General features: G+C 37.5%; 1 protein-coding gene across 3 annotated transcripts in view; it reads left to right on the top strand.

The window, feature by feature from the left end:
- HLCS (holocarboxylase synthetase) overlaps positions 1 to 18,960 on the top strand; it is a 126,487-nt gene that overhangs the window by 102,854 nt on the left and 4,673 nt on the right. For all 3 annotated transcript variants that reach the window (XM_074601872.1, XM_074601865.1, XM_074601881.1), the window contains exons 7-10: positions 10,216 to 10,283; positions 11,269 to 11,429; positions 14,530 to 14,644; positions 18,301 to 18,514. In XM_074601872.1, the coding sequence (XP_074457973.1) occupies positions 10,216 to 10,283; positions 11,269 to 11,429; positions 14,530 to 14,644; positions 18,301 to 18,514 (558 nt within the window). The remainder of the gene's footprint in view (positions 1 to 10,215; positions 10,284 to 11,268; positions 11,430 to 14,529; positions 14,645 to 18,300; positions 18,515 to 18,960) is intronic.

Below are 18,960 nucleotides of genomic sequence, written 5' to 3'. Positions count from 1 at the left end.
AGGTATTTGTACATATTTTATTGTCTTAAACTGGGCATTCCTTTGGACTTTACAGAGTTAGGAAGTTACTGCTTTTCTTGCATTTGAAGAATTTGAAGTAACGAGTCTACATGGGGACCTTTGGGGTTTCTCCTACCCGCCCTGACAAAGAGAATCCACTGTTTCGGGATTTAAATATCAGCTAGATTTTGTGTTGAGTCTGTGGTTAAAGTCTACATCATGATGACTGTTTCTGGAGTCTACAGAGGATGCTGTGGCCAGCATAACGTAACTTCCTTATTTTGAAATCCATTCTTAATCACCCATGAAATTAACTATTGGAGTCTGCCTTCAAGTTGGCACAGTCTAATACTAGGGGTTTTAAAAATATTTCACAACATATTTGGAAACAGAACTTTTCTGTTCTTTATTTATATGTTTTTGGATCTTGGCTCTTGCTTGAGAAAAGTGCTGTATGCTTTAATACTGAATTTAGAAATCTTGTGGTTTCTGTTGGCACTGTGAAGGGAGCTGCTAGTATAAGGCTCCGGTACTTGATGAGAGCATTTTTTGTGTTTTAATTATTAGATGCATGAATACAGAGCCAACTGAGTTCAACTATTGTGTTTATTGCCTTTTTTCTTTGTTCACCACAAAAAAAAAAAAAAGCAATAATTTTTCTGGATTACCATCTCTAACATGATCTGGAACTTGAAGTCAGAAAAAGTCTGAAGCATCATCAGTCCTTTCTTCACACAGGCAACAAGGAGTTGCAGGGAAATTCTATTTAGGGATGTTGAAGTGTAATGTTCAGGATTTATAACCCAGCTCAATGCTTCATTTCAAGTCAGCTCAACAATGAGTTGGAAGTGCATGCAGGACTTCTGTGCCGTGTGATGGTTCTAGTTAGGATAGCCCGTGTTGCTACTCTGGCTGGTAGGCGAGGCTCCTCATCCAAAAGTGTATCTCCTGGGATGCATCGCATGGCTTAACAAAGAGCAACCACAAGTTGGATGGCAAATGTAGCTCCTGAGGCTTCAGGGGGAGACTGAGACATGTAAAAGCCCGGTTGAAGTACCATGGGTAGATATATTTCAAAGTTTAAATCATTCAGAACTTTAGCATTTCCGTATATTTGAAGCAACTTATATGTTCAACTAGGCTGAAAATACCCCAAAAAAGTGTTAAGTGTTTTAAAGGAAGAATGACGTTGTTTCAGACAAATTAAGTTCCTCCTTCTCTAAGAGAACAGTGACTTTTCTGAATCTGTATTTTTTATGAAAAATTACGTATATGGAAAACATCTGATCAGGCCTAATAATGCCTTTAAAAAAATAATATTCTAAACTTCTCTTGCTAAAGAAAGTATTTCCAATGATAACTAACATTTTAGACCTAAATTGACATTTTCTAAGAACTTATGTAAAAAATGTCTCTCACTGGAACACTTTTTTTTTTTTTTAAACAAAACCATACTTTTTTCCCCAGGTTTGCATTAATCTCTTACATTATACTTGAGAAAATTCTAGATGCTACACATCTAGGTTATTTTTAATAAAGAAAGAGAAAAAAACTGGTATTTTTGTCTGTGCAAGTTTTGCAATTGAATTCTGGGCTTATTGACATAGAAGGAACACCATGCTTTTGATTTGCTTTTGCACAGTAAAAACATGTTAGTAGTATTTTTTTTCAAAGATTTCGTATTTCACAGTGCTTAATGGAAAAACATACATGCCAGTAAAATAATTGTGCTTTACCTGCCAGTTTATGAAGCTATAGTTGTTTTCTTAATAATTGTAACACCTGGGCAAAATTATGAAGGTTTGATTTAATGCCAAGTAATGTGTCAAATTCCGATCTTCATGACAATGCTTGTGACATACGTTGCACAGTGTATCCCATAGCATAGAAATAAGAAAATGAACAAGCGTTTAGAACTTAGAAGTTCTGTGTTTATTTTTAAATTACATGGCAAGAGAGACACATGGAAATTTTAAAATTCAAACTGAGATGCTTTCAGACAAGGAAAACAGTGGTAACAAAGAAATTTATATGAAATTTTAGTTAATTGTTTTTCGTGTTAAAAATATTTTTCAGAAAGAGTGTTAAGCTAACTGAAAGGTCCCCCAAAGGTAAAATCTATAGACCACAAGAAGTGTCAAACAATGTAAAAATATGCTACCTCGTGTTTTAGTGTAGGAAAACTATTAAGTTTACCTTTAGAAAGAGGAGAAAAAATAAAATTATTTTTCAGTTAGCATTGGATTAGGAAGACTAGAAACTTAATACATCCTTAGGTTTATAGCCACAACCACATTACCATTATGATAAACCACCAGGGCCTAAATTTGGAGCACAATGTATGTTGCAGGCATAAAATGAAAGAAAAGAAAGCCAATTGTAGAGGAAAAGTCAAAGGCTTTTAGAGTATTCTTTTAACTATAAATTACTTTTGTGATTTTAAGTATGACTGGTTTTGATGAAACTTTCAGTAGTGAAAGTATAAAGAAAAATTATGAATCGAAGGACAGTAAGTGTTACAGCTAATTTTTTAGGTCTTCTACAGTTATTTAGCAAGAAATGAATGTCTTTGTTAAAATGCTTTAATTTTTCCCAGTTTGCAGTGGAAACCTCTCTGAAGGATCTGGGAAGGGCAGCTAGTTTCTGCTCACATAGAATTCTTTTTCATGCTCACTTTAATTTACACGATATGTCCAGTGTCTTTTGTTCTACATTAACCCTAACTGTTTGAGTGGCTACTTGGGAATAACTTCATCACTTCTCTGGTGGAACGTGGCAACTATTTAACACCCTGTATGATTTAAGACAGGAAATGAAGTGCTGTCTTAGTAAATTGCAGAGAAATTTTCATAAGGAAATGTAATTACCCAGACTAGAAATTGGCCAGAATATCAAGTTAAAATCGCTGTGTATGCAAAAAGTTCTCGGTTTGCTATTTTATCTGAGAGGTGACTTCAAGTAATATTGTCTGAGTTCAGAATCACAATGGATTACTTTTGAGATCCTAATGCTTGTGATGCCTCACACTGTAAGTTGGCAAATCCAATGCTGATTTAAAATACATTTGCCACCTTACTGAAATGCTGTTGTTTCTTGCCGTACTGTATGAGGGTACTTTAAGGTTTCCCTCTCAGACAGTGACCAAACTTGTACACTCTTATCTAATGAAGTGTGATGAAATTACTGTTAAAAGTGACATCACTACAGGCTGCATTGGTCTGTATGTTTTAAATTCTTTTATAGCATCTGTGCTGTGCTTTACTTTGGACAAGAGGCTTTAGATCTGTTTTTGGTCAATATGTTTATAACTTTTTATTCCACTCTGAAGATTCTGTTCTTAACATGTTATGATAAATATGTTTCACTGCATTCCAGCAACTATTCTGTTTCTTAAATCTTGGCACTAGAGTTCATTTTTTTAATGAAATCTGTTTCATTTCCATTTGTCCTGTATTAACTTATCAGTACGCTTCAGGTAGCTTTCTCAAATAAAGGAACGTCATGAATTGAGAAGATTACTTATTATAAGAAAAAAAAATGAAATAAATTGTTCAAAACAGTACAGGTTTTTGCTTTTCAAATTAAGAATTGAAACAACTTAAACTCCTAAACTCTCCTCACATCTCCCTTGGAAACTCCCTCCTTTACTGTAACTTTGTGGTCCTGATGATATTCACAGAGAAGCTGATTTACTGAATAAAGAAGTTCTTTAAGTTTTCAGTTTTGGAACATTACCAGTGTGTCTGAACCCAGGTTTCAAATTTTACTGGCATTTTGTTGGCAAACCAATTTTTTGGAGTCCTTTCTTATTTGGGTATGTTTCCTGACACCTTTAGCTGTATGGTACTGTGTTTTAAAATTCTCTTTTTCTTTTTTTTTTAAGAGGAAAGGCCTATAAACATATACAAAGGACTAATTATAAAATATCTGGTATAAAAATACAGAGACAAGAAAATTACCAGCTGAAAAATGCAGTGAGCAGAAAAAATGACCATTTAATGGTAGAGTTTTACCCTGCCTGTTCAGCAGGCCTGATTCTCAAAGCAATTCCACAAGCAAAGCATGCACTATTCTGAGGCCATAATGCGGTAATTTAAATCAAGCATAAGTACATGGGCGGTAAGAAAGAGGTGATTTGGTCTTCCCTTCTGTCTACTGGCCTCTTTTACTGTTGCTTCCCTTTTGCCAACAGCAGTGTTCATTTATGGTGAGCCAGATTAGAGCACTGATCCAGCTGAAAAATAACTCGCATAACTTTGCCCTACTGAGAGTCTTCTTATATATTGCAATTTTGTTGAAACTATATTGTTAGTAGTGCACTGCCCTCAAAGACTAACTAATGAGCCAAAGTATATATAAGTTGCTAACCTATGTCATTCATAGTATCAATGGATTATTCCTTGCTGAAAATGTCATGACTAGTATAGGACAATCTTCTTTTTGTAGTATTTATTGAGGTAAGATACAAGAAACTAGCAGTCCAAGGTTCCAGTACTTTTTTAGTTTTCCACAAGTCTGGGACATTGTAATCCCTTAACACTTTTTCTCACTGATGTAGGACTTTAATGTATTTAAGGAGTTCAAAGAGAATTTGACAGTAAATGGTCCTTTCTATACTAACATTGCTATAGGGAAACCCACTATAAAGTGAAAGAAGCTATGAATTTTTGCAATAGAACAGAAGAGTGCATTCATGTAATAGTGTATTCTGGCACATATTTTGCCTGCTGCATATAGGCAAAGTTATAACAGTACAGAGCAGTAAGATTCCTGTCATTTAAGTAAGCCTTGGTAGGATTAACAGTTTACGTGTTCTTCTACCTGTCTTAACTGTGGCAGTCAATCTTTTGGGATCCTGCGTGTTGCACCTGGTCGTGTATAAAATACTGTATGGAAAGTGGAAGATGGAGAAAATTAAATATTTTGGCTAGTAAGAGAGTGTGAAAATTACTTTAATCTCAGACCCTACTTGGGATTGGGGATTCCAGTGAATAGCCTTTGGGCTAAATTGCTAATTTAGTAATTACTAATTGGTAGCTAGTGGCTACTTTCTGACTGATTTCAACCAAATTTAAAGGACAGCTAGAAACACCAGAGATACCAAGTTTCTGTACATTTCCTGGAGTCAAAGAATCATTCAGATTGGAAGGGATCCTGAAGGCCTGTAGTCCAATCTCCTCCTTTTAAGCAGGGTCAACAATGAATTCAGAGTAGCTTGCTCAGGGTTTTTTCCTGTTAGATATTGAAAACCTCCAAGGACAGAAATACTCCACAGCCTTTCTGGGCATCCTATTCCAAAGCTTAGTTATCCTCATAGTTCAGTGTTATTTCCAAGCTTGGTTAATGTGCATGCCATTTCCTCCTACAGGTCGTTGGTAAAGATATTAAGATATTAAATAGGGTAGGTCTCAGAATAAACCCTTGAGGAATTGCAATTGTAGCCAGCCAACAGGTAGAGTACAGACCATTACTTTTCAATCCCAGAATCCAAATAGTTTTTGCTCATCTGGTAGTGCATCCATCTAGACCACAGTAGTCAAAATTGGATACAAGGGTGCTGTGAAAGACCATCTTGAAGACAGTTGCAACATTTGCCCTTCTCCATTCATCTGGGACTTCCCCAATCTCCGTGGCCATGATGACAGAAAGCAGCCTTGATGTGCTATCAGCCAGCTCTCTCAGCGCTGTCAGATGCATCTCATCTGCTCTCATGGAACTTGTATGAGTCAAGATTTCTCAAGAGATTTATGAGATCAATCCTTTTCTACTGTTGGTATTTACTATTCTCCTTGAACCCCATCTGTACGTATAAAGGCCTGGGAGACCTTGTTGGTGAAGACTGGGGCAAAGAATGTATTGAGTAACTCAGCTTTCTGTGTTTCCACTGTGCTTTTGCCTCAGTCAGCTGCTAGCCCACATTTTCCTTGTTTATTCTTAAAATGTAGCAGCAGAAGTTCCTGTGCCTATGTTTCTTCACAATCTCTAATACAGTTGAGCTTCAGCTTTCCTAACATCATCCTTGCTTGTCCGGACAATGTTTCTGCATTTCTCCTTTTTAGCATTTCTCCTTCCTTCCATCTCTTTTGTACACTTTTTTTACAGTCAGTAATTCCCTTGTTAGCCAAACCAGACTCCTTGTCCATCTGCTTCTTTTCCTCAGTATTGTGACGGGCTGTTATTTTGTCAGTGGGAAGTTGTCTTTAAAGACCAGGTCTGTTGAGTTCCCTTGCCCTTCAGAGGTGACTCTCATAAGATCACATTTATCAGGTCCCTGAATAAACCAGATCCTGCTCTCATGAAATCCTGGGATTGTACTCTGTTACTTGCATTCCTCATTCCTGTCAGGATCATGAACAGCATTGATTCATGTTTGCTACGGCCAAAACACTACAGATTGCCACCTCCCCAGTCAGCTCTCCCTTGATTGTAGCAGAGTGAGTCTATCACTCCAGTTGATCATCTGATAATTTCTGTTAAGAGCTTGTCCCTAGCATCCCCCACAAGTCAGCTGGATTGCCTGCCTCCCACTTGGTATCCCTTTTAGCAGATATTGGGAGATGGGAATCACAGTCGGGATCTGTGATCTGCAGATGTCCTCAAGTTGCTCAAAAAGACTTTTTCCACTTCCTCATTCTGATTAGATGGTCTGTAACAAACTCCCACCGTAATGTCATTCTTGGTGGCTTCTCTGTGACCCACCAGCTCTCAGTCAGTCTACTGCCTGTTGTACAGAAGACCTCCATATCTTTGAGCTCCTTCAGGTATTCACGTTCTCATAGAAACAGGCTACCAGGTAGGAGAGAGAGACCCAAATCAATGTTGCCACCAAGGAGTCTGCATCGTGGACTCAAGAGTTACCTGTTCTCCTTGGCCAGCACACCCCTTGGCAGGCCATTCCGCACACAGAGCTTGGAATCAGACGCAGCGTCATGCAGTTGAGGACTATGAAAAGGAGATGGAAAGCAATGGAGGAGAGTTTAGGAAAAATATTGGTAGGCACACTGCTCGTTTTCAAATTGGACATAATGGACAGAAACAGAGGATGTGAAGTAGTAAAACAAGTGTTCAGGGCACCTTTTTGTCCAAAATAATACAGGAGACTCGTCAGAAGGCATGTTCCTTTCAATTTGACTAAAAATGGAAACAGTTTTTTTAATTTGCTTTTATAATATTGTATAAACAAGCTATTTAAGAGTGAGATTTTCAGAAAAGAAACTTGAAGTGAAGGTAGAAATCTGTTCATAACTTACCCTCTTGTGCCCAGGTATTTTAACATCTGGAATGTAATGCTGCCTGTTGTAATACCTCTGCAATACTGTAACACAGCAGGATGCATTAATGAGAGTTTCAACCTTAAACCCACAACATCAATGAAATTTATAGTTGTCAGGCCGTTAACATTATTCAAACATAGTTTTTGTGGTTTCAATTCCCATTTTACGTTCATGTAGGAAGAAAAGTCATTGTGTTGACTAGCCATGAAGACAGAGTCCTCCTTAGACTTGAAATTTCTATAAAACAATTATTGTTTATTACTTTTGACAGCATTCATGGTATGCACTACAGGGTGGGAGGAGGGCATTTGTATAAAAAATTATGCTGGAGTCTCTCTCTTAATATTTCAGCTGGTTTAATATTCTTGAATACTAAAAGTGCCTTGCTCACGTTTTGGAAAATACCACAAAAATGTTCAAGGCAGAAAAGAGAAATTTACATTAAATTCTAGTATCATCTTCTATGGTCATATATATGCCATCTGATATTCTTCCTGATGGGTAAATTTGTCTTCAGATGTTTCGGGTTTCCCTACTCTTGTATCTCAGTGTTGTCTTTTGACTTAATATGTAGAGGAAGGTAGTTAAAGAGCACAAAGAAGAACAGAGAATTTCTTGAAGGCAAAAATCTTGGGGGGAAAATGTGGTTAGCACTGTGATTAAGTCGCCCTACAGAAAATGAAATTGTTAAATCTGCAACTGATTAAGTTGAAAGAAAAGAAGGGAAGTCAATATGTAAAAAAGTGCACGTACAGTTACTCTTTCTGGTAAGGAAAATACAAGTTGTTTCTTCCAGAAAAAAACTAACAAGCACAAAAAATTTACAAAGCTCTGAAGTTTGGGGGGGCGGTTGTGTAGAGTTTTTTATTATCGTAGGCTTCATGGTAATTCCAGCACAATCTCAGGAAGTAGTAAAAATAAATCTATCTGTCTCTTGCTGTATCAGTCTGAGTATTAACAACTTCCCCATGTTGTGTCTGTTAAAGAATTTCTTCATGGCCCTTAAAAGTACAGACTCGGTCTCTGCATTTAATATGTTGTTACCTGCTGCCAAGCCTCTAATAGCTACATTCATACATTCTGTTAATCATATCTCTTTGTTCTAGAAGTCTGTTTTTTGGATTCGTAATTAACTTCTTTCCCTGATTATTTTCCTCCCATCATGGCAACACATTACTTTTTTTTTTTTCTACTTAAAAACAAATATGTAAATGGAGAAGTAACAGAAATCGATGTATTTTGACAAAGCCTGTAATCTCTTCCTAAATGTGCTTCCAAATTTAAATTAGATTTTCATGTTGCAAAACCATGAACTTGGTGTTGTAACTGAAATCATGCTGTTCCCAGAAGACAGAGCTGAAGCCTCATGGGCATAAAAAGCTGCGGAGGTTTTTTGCCTAAGTCCCCGTGTAAGAAGAGGCAACCTTTTAATGTTGAAGTTTGCTGGTAGATGGGTGAGCCTGGTCTCAATATGTAATCCATAGGGTCCAAAGGAAGGAATTATCGAGCTGTATTTCACGTGAACTGGAAGGGGACTGGCAAAGAGATCTTGTGGCTATTGCTCTTTAACAACATCTCTCTGATTCAGCAGTAATGTGGGAAACCATCGTGGAGCCTGTTACGGCTTCTGTCAGTTTGGGTTCAAGTATTTCTAATTAGCAAAGGCATTTGTAGTCCAGACTTTGCTTTGGCCCTCCGATAACCTCTCATTTTGGTCATTCTGAAAGCAAGTCAGCCATTTGAAAGCTATTCTGAAGCCCTGGGGATCCTTCGTGCTTTTTGCTACCAATACAGCCCCAAGAGTTTCTGAAGCCCTGCTTTTGAACCTGCGAAGCAGGAGGGATGGATATTTCCTTAACTTGTCACCAGCCTAAAGACGTCTGTCTGTGGGCGGTGGGGGGACACTTCTGCTTGCAGCTGGTCCCTGCTGCCCATGGATACCCACTTGATTGCAAAATTTGGAATACCTTTCATACGTATCTTAAATTCAGAGGAAGTAGTTTTGAATGGTACTTTTTGCTGATGTGGACTGCACTTATCTCCAAGACAAGATCGCTTTTATATGAACGAACAGTGTGATATTTGTGCCCATATTAGAAGTTAGTTTGTAGGCTATAAATCGCTTTCTGGGTTTACCTTGCTGGCCACATCTTGAATATCTGTTTTATCTGTTAAATAACTCTTCCTGAAAATGTGAAATGGAGGAGGATCATAGTACAGTTCAGATCTGTTTTAAAGTGGCTTGAACGAAGTTCTCACAGTAGAGTTTTTTCTTCTTTTTTTAAGTCTAGCGTTGACTCATTTGGTGGTGTTAAAGTGCACTTTCTACTTATCCCCAGAGGAAAGTTAGTATTCTTTTAAGTGAAACTATTTTAAAAGCAGAACACAAGCCTAAAATAAGCCAGTGTTCTCTAGAGTTCTCAGAAGGTGTAGATTTATTTACTGTAGTTAAATCATAATTAGTTCTCAGGGGATTGTGTATCTTTTAAACTGCTTTATTGCCACCATATTGGTTTTCTAAATAATCAGAAACTGCTGCTCTTATATTCTGTAGTATGAACAAAAATTTGCTGTAAGTAGAAACAAATGTCTAGAATTGCTAGTTGTCACTTACTGAAGATAGCGACACACTAAAAATACGCACTTCAAGAAAACGTGAAGAAATACAAAACGTATGTTATCAGAAAGTACCTTAAATGAACTATGGCTATAACTTTTTCCAGTGTAATAGATATAGTAATGTTTTACATGGTCGTTTTTCAGTTAATCTTTTTTTAATATTCTAATGCTTTTTGGTCAAGAATAAATGTTAACTGAAAATGAATAAATGGTAGTGCAATGTTAACGTAAAATATTACCTGATATTTAAGCCTAGATTTTCATGAATGTAGCTTAGTGTTCCAGCTGATAAGCATGGGTTTTTTTTTTTCCTAATTGGCAGGTTAATGTTCGAGTTGCCTGAGGAGATGGGTTTAATAGCAATTGCTGTTCGACAAACTCAAGGGAAAGGTGAGTAAAGTTCCTTCTCATGCTAATAAATGTGTATTAAACATATGAAATAGGTCATTTTAATGTCACTTAGCTGCCTTAAAGATACACTGTGAGTATTTTTTATAATATAATCTATAGAATAATCATGTCCTCTTCTCCTCTCGCTTGAACTGTGGATTCCAACTCAAAACGTAAGTTCATAGAGACCAAAGTAAACATTTTCAGGATGTTTGGTGGCTTTTGCAGAAATGATTTAGTGGTCTTCTACTCTCTGCCAAAAAGTCTCTCCAGTCATGGAAACTGCCATCACTACGTTTAGTGTAATACAAGTCAGACTTCCAAATCAGAACTCCTTTTGACTTAACTGGAACATGACTGGGTCTTGACTTGCTCTGAGGTGGAGGTTTCTTGAGTCTGCAAGACCTGCTTGAACTGTCATGTGGGCTTTCACAACCTTTGGCAGATAAACATGAGCAAGTTCTGTCTCTTTCCCAGGAAGGAGCTATCACTGATTTAAAAGCCATATTTGTTTTATTAGAAGAACACAGTGCCCAACCTAATAAGCTCTTTTGAGTACAGATCGACGTGAAGATGGTTACCTAGCTTTTGGTACAGATCTAGCTTGTGTCAAGTTGACTCACAATGTGGATGGATTTCTAGGTGCACACAGAGCATCTTCACAAATACTTCTTCACTTAAACAAAGCAAGACTTTTTGAAATGTGTACGTTACCAGAAAAATTTAAGCAAGTCATTTAGGACATTCTAGGAAACCAAGTAGCAGCATGCACATGAAACAACCTGCTGTTTTTTTAAAGCAAAAGCTTTGCACTTTAACCATTTTTCTTTCAAAATTAGTTTGGAAACTCCATTATAGGACTTACAGTAGATTCTTGGATGGATACTATTGAATCTCTCTTTTGCAGTTGTCTACATTAACAAAGTGATCTTTTCTATAAATTTTTTTCTTGAATTGAAATTAACCTTTTTCCCCCCCCCCCCAGGTCGTGGTGGAAATGTGTGGCTCAGTCCTGTGGGCTGTGCGCTCGCCACTTTACATATCACCGTTCCTCTACATTCCAACCTGGGCCAGAGAATTCCTTTTGTTCAACACCTGGTGTCCTTGGCAGTGGTAGAGTCAGTTAGATCAATACCAGGATATGAGGTATCTCATTCTAATTTATCTCAAAATTCCTGTTTCCATTTTCATTAAATTCAGATTTTAACTATGTCTCCTATGCATAGAATGACTGAATGTGTAATACAGTTCTTCAGCATTAATATAGCGGTAACTTACCCTTCATACATGCTTGGTTATTTATGTGTTTTAAGAAATCTAGTATACATATGATGAATAATGTCTTTTATTGAGCTGATTAAGTGTACCGCATTCATTTCACTCATAATCTTATGAAACTGGAGACTTAGTTTTCAGCAGTAAAGAAAATGTCAATTTTGTTTGTCTAACAATTGAGTTAATTTGTTTTGATTTCGAAGGAGCTGGGGAAGAGGGAGGAGGAAAAATGAATAAAACTGACAAATCCTTTTCTGCTTTTTTTGTTGGTGCTGTTTCAGTGACCACTTTATCCCTTTTAAAGGATTTTTCCAACCCTTGTTTAAGGTTGCAAACTGATTTCTAAAGCAAGAACTTAGGAGTATTGCTCTCAAGAGGGAATCAAGTGTCCTGTCATCAGTATTAAAATGAAGAACCAGTCTTCTTCATCACCTCATATATCTTCTTTTTAATGTTACCATTTCCTAATATTTGCTAACTATAAAACTTTGGTATTTTACAGAAGTAGTTAACTAAAGCATATGTTTCCTATATTACAGAAAATCAATGACTTATACACATTTACACATGAACTTTATTATAGTGGCACCCAGTAGCTTTGCTGTAGTTTAAGGTCTGTCAGCCTTTCTATTAAAACCTTCTAACTTCAGTGCTTCATAACTTGACTATAAAAACAAAATGCTTCAGGCTAAAATTTGCAATATAAAATATTTGGCTAGAGTGAATAATTTAACCGTTTAAAATAGAAGGCACAAGAGTTAGTTTTATAAAATATGAGTCTGACTGGGGAAGGAGTTAATTTATGAATAGGGGTGTTTTTGCTTCTGTATGCCTACCCTGGTGTACTGTGGCATTTTTTATTTTATTCCATTTATGAAGAAAAAGGTGATGGAATTACTAAATACTAATATAAAAATAGAATGTATCAGTAATACATGTACTGTACACAGTACATGTACAACATATAGCTTGCTATGACCAAGACAAAGCTACTGAATCTCTTTGACAGTGCATCCACCTTAGACAGCGGGTGAAACCAATGTTAAGGGTCTGGATTCAAATACGTTAAAGCAAGGAAATTCAAAGATTTATCAGAAACTCAGTGCTTAAATTTCCCCTTTAGACTTAGGTAACGGAGGGCTTTTCTTTATGTCAGATGGACATCTGTGCCGTACAAACTGCAGTAGCTGCAAACAATGTGCTAATCTATAGATGAGGTTTCATTCTCTCCTCCAGATTTCCATACCTCTATGTATGTCAGAATCCTAATAATACTTTAACACATTTTAATGTCATGCACTATGCTCAAAGTCCATCTGAGGATTTCCATTCAGAAGTCTAAAATACCTGTGTCTCAGTTTATCAGCCAGTCATATTTTTTAGGATTGTCAAGAATGTTGACTATGCTAGCTGGCAGGGGCTGAGGCCTTTGTTCTGGGTCCTCACAGAGACAATCTCACAGCTCAATTGGAAGTTTTACTGTTGGATGTTAGTGCTGGAAATGTAAACAGGCCTTGTATCAAGAGGGCGCTTTGCTTTCCCATTCTGAGAACAGCAGGCGTCTCTCTCTAGTAAGTGAAGACAAGAAGGTGCTCCATTCCCAGCGTGTTTTGTGATGCCCATCGTTTCTTTGACAAATGGATAGTTGTGAAGTACCTTGTCACTCCGTTTTGTGGCAGTGTCTCTGCTGTGTGGTTTACATCATGAGAATAACCAGTTGGCATGGTTGTTCTCCATACTTGCTGTGACTTCAGTTGCAGAGTTAGTGTCTGGTGTCTTACAGGTGTTTGTTTTCCTTAAATAAGATCTACTGAATAGCTCTTCGGAATATCTCTTAACACTGATAATACTATGTAACTATCTCATACTTTGAATGAAGTCTCAAGAGTCTTCTATAAATCCTTTCCCAGTGTGAAGAGTCAAGTTGTTTTCCATAGTGAATATGAATTGGTGATACTCTCTCTTAGAATGCTTTGATAGCAAAATCAGGTAGTATTTCCTGTCAATGTATGTGTAATGGACTCCTCTCTGGCCTTTAAATCTGTCAGGAAAGTAGACATGGACCCAGGTGCAGTTTTCACACATCCTGTAAAGGGATTTCATAATCTACAATAGGAGGGAATGCGACTCTCGTAGTCCTGGAGCACCTCCCATAATTTGCCTCTGGGGATACAGTCATATGCAGTTTTTCAAACTACAGGAAGCACATTTGCTTTCTTTTTGTGTTTAAGTAGCCGGTGCAAAGTTCAGCTCAGTTCTGTGGTTTCAACAAAAACTTCTCTATTGCACTGGGACGGTGTCACACAGCAGTTTGTGTTTCCAGCTCCATGGTGTTGCTTGAGCGTAGCTGCCGAAAGCGTGAATATATTTAGGACATTACTGAAGTATTTACATAGTTGTGAACTGGAATTTCTCCTGTCTGCCAAATTTCCTTTCTGAAATTCAAGATGTCATTGTCTCCACGTCTGGTTTCTGCAAGGATCCTCAAATAGAGTGTTGCTGCTGTTGTGGGCTTACCCTGATTGTTTATCAGCAGTGAGCCCCAGTGGCTGCCACAGTTTGCATCTTTCTTGAATAGATCTTTTAAATCTTTAACAGGCACTTGTGAATGAAGGAAATGAATTCTATAAAACCTCACGATTTTGAGACTGAAAATCTCTAGTATCTTTTGTCCCCCTTTTGGTCACTCTAAGCCTTTATTATCTGCCATATTATTTTTTTTTAATAGACACTTTTCTCTGACAGCTGCCAACCTCCTTAGTAAACCATGTAACCATGTTACTATGACTTTTTCAGTAACATTTGTGGAGCACTTAAATAGGTTCTCATTAGGAAGAGCAGTGGACAGGATCACATTCAGTGTGGCAAAGAGGTACAGAAAATATAGAATATGGGGTGATGAATAAGCTGTGTATCTTATCAGTCTCAGGGAGTAAAGCGTTTCTAAATGTGTATGGTTTTGTTTCTTTAGGAGATTGATCTGCGAGTGAAATGGCCAAATGACATTTACTACAGCGATCTTATGAAGCTTGGTGGAGTTCTGGTAAACTCTACACTTATTGAAACAACGTTTCATATACTTATTGGTAAATGTCTATTTTCAAGCTTTTCTATACTGCTTTTGTCTGAATAAATTTGTTATTAATGTCTTTATGAGTTCAAATGATAAGGACAAGAACAAATAATGACAGCAGGCATAAGGAAATAAAGCACAATATTAAATCAAAAGGAAGCACAAAAAGTAAATGTTTTCATTCTTCTTAATAATTCCATATGCTTGACAAGAAAAAACGTAAATGCAAGCATCTGGGCTGGCGTAGTGGAGTTCAAAGAGCATTACATGAGAGAGGAAAAACGTCCTCCTTGATCTATTGCAAAACTAGTAGAATATACTAAAAAATGTATCCCTTTTTTTTCTTTTTCTTTTCTTTTTTTGCAACATGACAAATAGTTAAATAACATGCCTTTTCAATCAGAAGAGCTACGTACACATAGTAATGTTTCACTTTCTCCTTGCATCCTTTTAAAATTTATCCGTAACTTGTTTCTGTTGATACCTTTCTAGAAACTGCAGCATTGCTGGTGAAGCAGCAGTGAATTAATGATTTTATTAATCAGTCGCATTCTTTAGTTCTCTCAAAAATTAAAATCTGCAAAGTAGTTGGGAAGGCTGGGTCAGGGAGAAAAGAGTGACAATCTGTTTGTTCATTGTGAAGACAAACAATCTGCCTGGCCGGCTGGTTCCAAAAAGGTAGCACAGCTAATCTCGAAGAGACTGTACGTGTATTTTCCAGCAAATCCCAGTGCTGTAAAAGGGGAAGACACTTAGGTGGACAAATAAATATTGAGATGTTTTGATCATTTCAAGTATGACGATCATCCTGCTATTTGTTAAGGAAAATTTTTCCCCTAACCGCCAGCAGCACAGATCTGTCAGGCGTGCTCAGAAACCTGCTAGCAGAGATCTAGGTTCTGGTTTCAAAAATAATTATCTGTGCTATGTCTAAAAAATTAAATGAAGGTTCCTTCGCAAGTCTAAAAGGTTAAAGAAAAAGATCATAGTATTTGATTTATATTTGAATATAGCACAGTAGATAAGTGAAATATCTTGCAAAAAGTGTGGACATGATATTGTTTTTGTCAAGGTGCTATAAATTTTAAGGTGCGAACAAGCTAAACAGTTGAAGTAGTCATCACTTCCTTCTGTGAAACATGCCCAATCATTAAATTTTCTGTTCAATTGTTACAGCCTCATTTTGTAAATAATCTACATGTACAGAATGGAACACTTAAAAAGAGTCTCTCTGTGCCCCATCAACCATTTACTGCTTCCATATGTTTTTCCAGAGCCTGTTCTGGTTAACACAAGACAAGCAAAAATGGCTTCAAAAATAGTTCATCTAATCAAACATATCTTTGCACATCACATATTTGGTTTGGACCTTGTGTTGCTTACTCTGAACACCAAAACATTCACATTCAAATGGGTACTTTCTGTATGCGTTCTCTCTGATGTCCATAGGAGTTTTCTTGTTGGTGAAAGGCCTGAGCTATATACAAAGATGTGTGTTTTCATCAACTTTCTTTTGGCTGGAAGCTTCTAAGATTGAAACTTAATTGCCGCATACTAGTCCAAGGATCTTGTCTGTCATTTCAGTGGTGTATGTCACTGAGAGTAGTAGGGGTGACTCCTAACATCTGCCTTCTTGTGTTAGTAGTAGCAATGAGATCAAACTTCCACAAGAGGAAAGGTAAGACAGACCTCCCCTTTCTACAGTGATGCAGAGTCCCTTCCTGGACCTTACTGTTCACGTGGCACTAATGAAGGGTATTCCATATATGAGGGTAACGATCAAAATCAAAAATCATCTACATGGCTTCACTGCTCTGAGAAGTATTTCAGAGAATAAGCAAGAGGCAAAACTGCCTTTTCATCTCTACTGTGTGCTTGAGGCCTCACGAATGACACAGTTTATGTTCATATCTTTAAGCATGTTTTTAAAAAAATCTTTTTCTTTTCAAGAACTTAGTTGTTGTGGGACTTTTGGAAGAAGAGTTCTGCGGAAGAATGTGCTTCATTAATGTAAGGGCCAGACTCAGAACAGACGTAGGTAGTCAAACACAAGTGGAATGCAAGGGACAGCCAACATGCTTGACCTGCAAAAGCTCTGTCTGGCTCTGTGTGCAGCTAAGGCATGTCTGAACAGTGCGCGGATGCTGAAGGCAGGGCCAGCCCTGGCACTTGGCGATGTATTAGCCACATCAGCACGCTGCAAGGCCCGTGCTAAATGTTTATTTTTCGCTCATCTCACACGGGCAATGCAGAGATACCCTAAGAGTCCTGAGCACCTAATATTTTTCAAATTAGCTGACTACATTTTTGCCACTGCGTTTATCCCTGGCTGCTTCTGCCTCAGCTGAGCTCATCATCTCAGTATGTGTCTCATGTCCGTTTCAGTTTTCGGATTGCTAAGGAGTGGTCTCCATACATACACGCCTGAGTGTCCTGAGCCTGCAGATGGACTCCGAGGCCCCATTATGCACCCTGACAGTACCAATCACAGTATAATGGCCGCAGGCACTCTCTCTTCACTTGTAGCGTATTTGAGTGTAACCAGCTGAGTCGGGATTTGCTGGCATGGCACATTATATTTTCCAGTTCATTTTCCTTTGTCTCTTTCTGATAATACATTTCTCCTTATTTCTGTAGGATCTATATATTGGTACTAGTATCACTGTGGCTTTCTTTGCATGGATTTTATGACTAGTTGAAAGTCAAAAACTCCTTTTCACTGAAGAGATCCTTCTTCTCATAGTTAATACAAAGTACTTCCATATAGGAATAGTCTCATTAATAGCAAATTTCCAAAACAGTGCATCTGGACCTTCTTACAGATGGAGGTGTATCCCGTCTAAACCTGATTGACGGGCTGGGGTTTTAGCCCAAATGTCTGAGGAAAGAAAAATCCAAATTATTAGGAGAAAAAAATAAACAGGTAATACAATATATTTCTTTACATCCCTCGAAGCCTGTTTCAGCAGGCTGCAAAAAAGGCCCCAAGAGCCATATTTAAATAAGAAAGGCATTCTGCCAACGTTATTCTAGCTGGAGAAATCTCAGCGAGAGACTTGAGGCTTCTAAAGGATATGCTGTGGCAAGATAGATTAAGCAAACTGGAGTCTTATGTGGCAAACTTAACTCTTCTGGGCTTTTCAGAGCAAGCCAAACAAGCCTTATCAGCTGAGTGAAAAGGCTTGATTTTCAGAAAACACGATCAGCTAACTGTAGTAAACAGAAAGGTCTCTTAATTAAATTTTAGACTAAAACTTCATCTTAAAGTATGATCAATGATTTACTCTCAATTAGCTAATGACCTGTCAGCTTCCAGGGAGTAAAAGAATTTCTCACTTTGATGTTATTGTAACCAACGTGCAAGTTACCACTTACCATTTTCCTAAGCCTCATTGGTAGGATGGTGTGTTGTTGAAAGGACTGCACTGGATTTGCTTCTCCATTTTGAGGAGGCATTTTAAGGGCAAGAGAAAACTAAAATGTGGTCTGTGGTTTGTAATTACGCAAGTAGGAAGATTTAAAGGTGCAAGAGACTGAAGAAAAAGAGCTACCAGAAACATCCTTAGAGATAATCGTATCAAGTAGTTGAATAAAGTGCTGATTTTCTGGTGGTAATAAAGTGTTCATACTTACAGATCGTGTCCTCTTCTTGTGGTTTGTCTTCTTCAGGCTTTGGATTTAATGTGAACAACAGCAACCCCACCATATGCATCAATGATCTCATCACAAAATTTAATAAGGAAGAGGGGACAAAGCTGAAGGCTTTAACTGCAGACTGTCTTATTGCAAGAACTGTAACTGTGCTAGAGAGGCTTATAGATATCTTTCAGGAGAAAGGGCCCAACGGAGTTCTTCCCAGTTACTACAAGTACTGGGTACACAGGTCGGTATAATGTTCTTCTTGAAGTTCCTATTAAGAACATCGGAAAGAACTCGTGGATATTTTGTCTTTTTCTACTAGAATGCCTTTAAGACTAGTGACTTAATTAAAATATAGTCCCAAGTAGGAGGTAATTTTTTAAGGGCAAACAAAACCAGCACGTAGTAAAATCAATGGACTAGCATGAGTTAAAGAATGCTTCTAGGTATTTTACCTGTATCATCTCAAAACAAAGGGAATTGGGAATGATTTGTTTAGCTAGTGATGAAGCTGCTGTAGTCATGTCCTTTATTAAAAAATTGACTGTTTGGATTAACTCCAGCTCTGTTATTTCCACAGAAAGCAATTAAAGCATGTAGCAAAGGCTGCTGAAAATCACTCTCTGTAAAGAACCAGTGAAGTGAGAAATAAAAATATTCTGCTAGACGTTAGTCCTCTAAGCTATATTT

This window comes from Larus michahellis, chromosome 1 (assembly GCF_964199755.1).
Source record: "Larus michahellis chromosome 1, bLarMic1.1, whole genome shotgun sequence".
Classification (NCBI taxonomy): domain Eukaryota; kingdom Metazoa; phylum Chordata; class Aves; order Charadriiformes; family Laridae; genus Larus; species Larus michahellis.
Note: the sequence above shows the minus strand (reverse complement) of the source record. Positions and strands in the feature narration are given on the sequence as shown.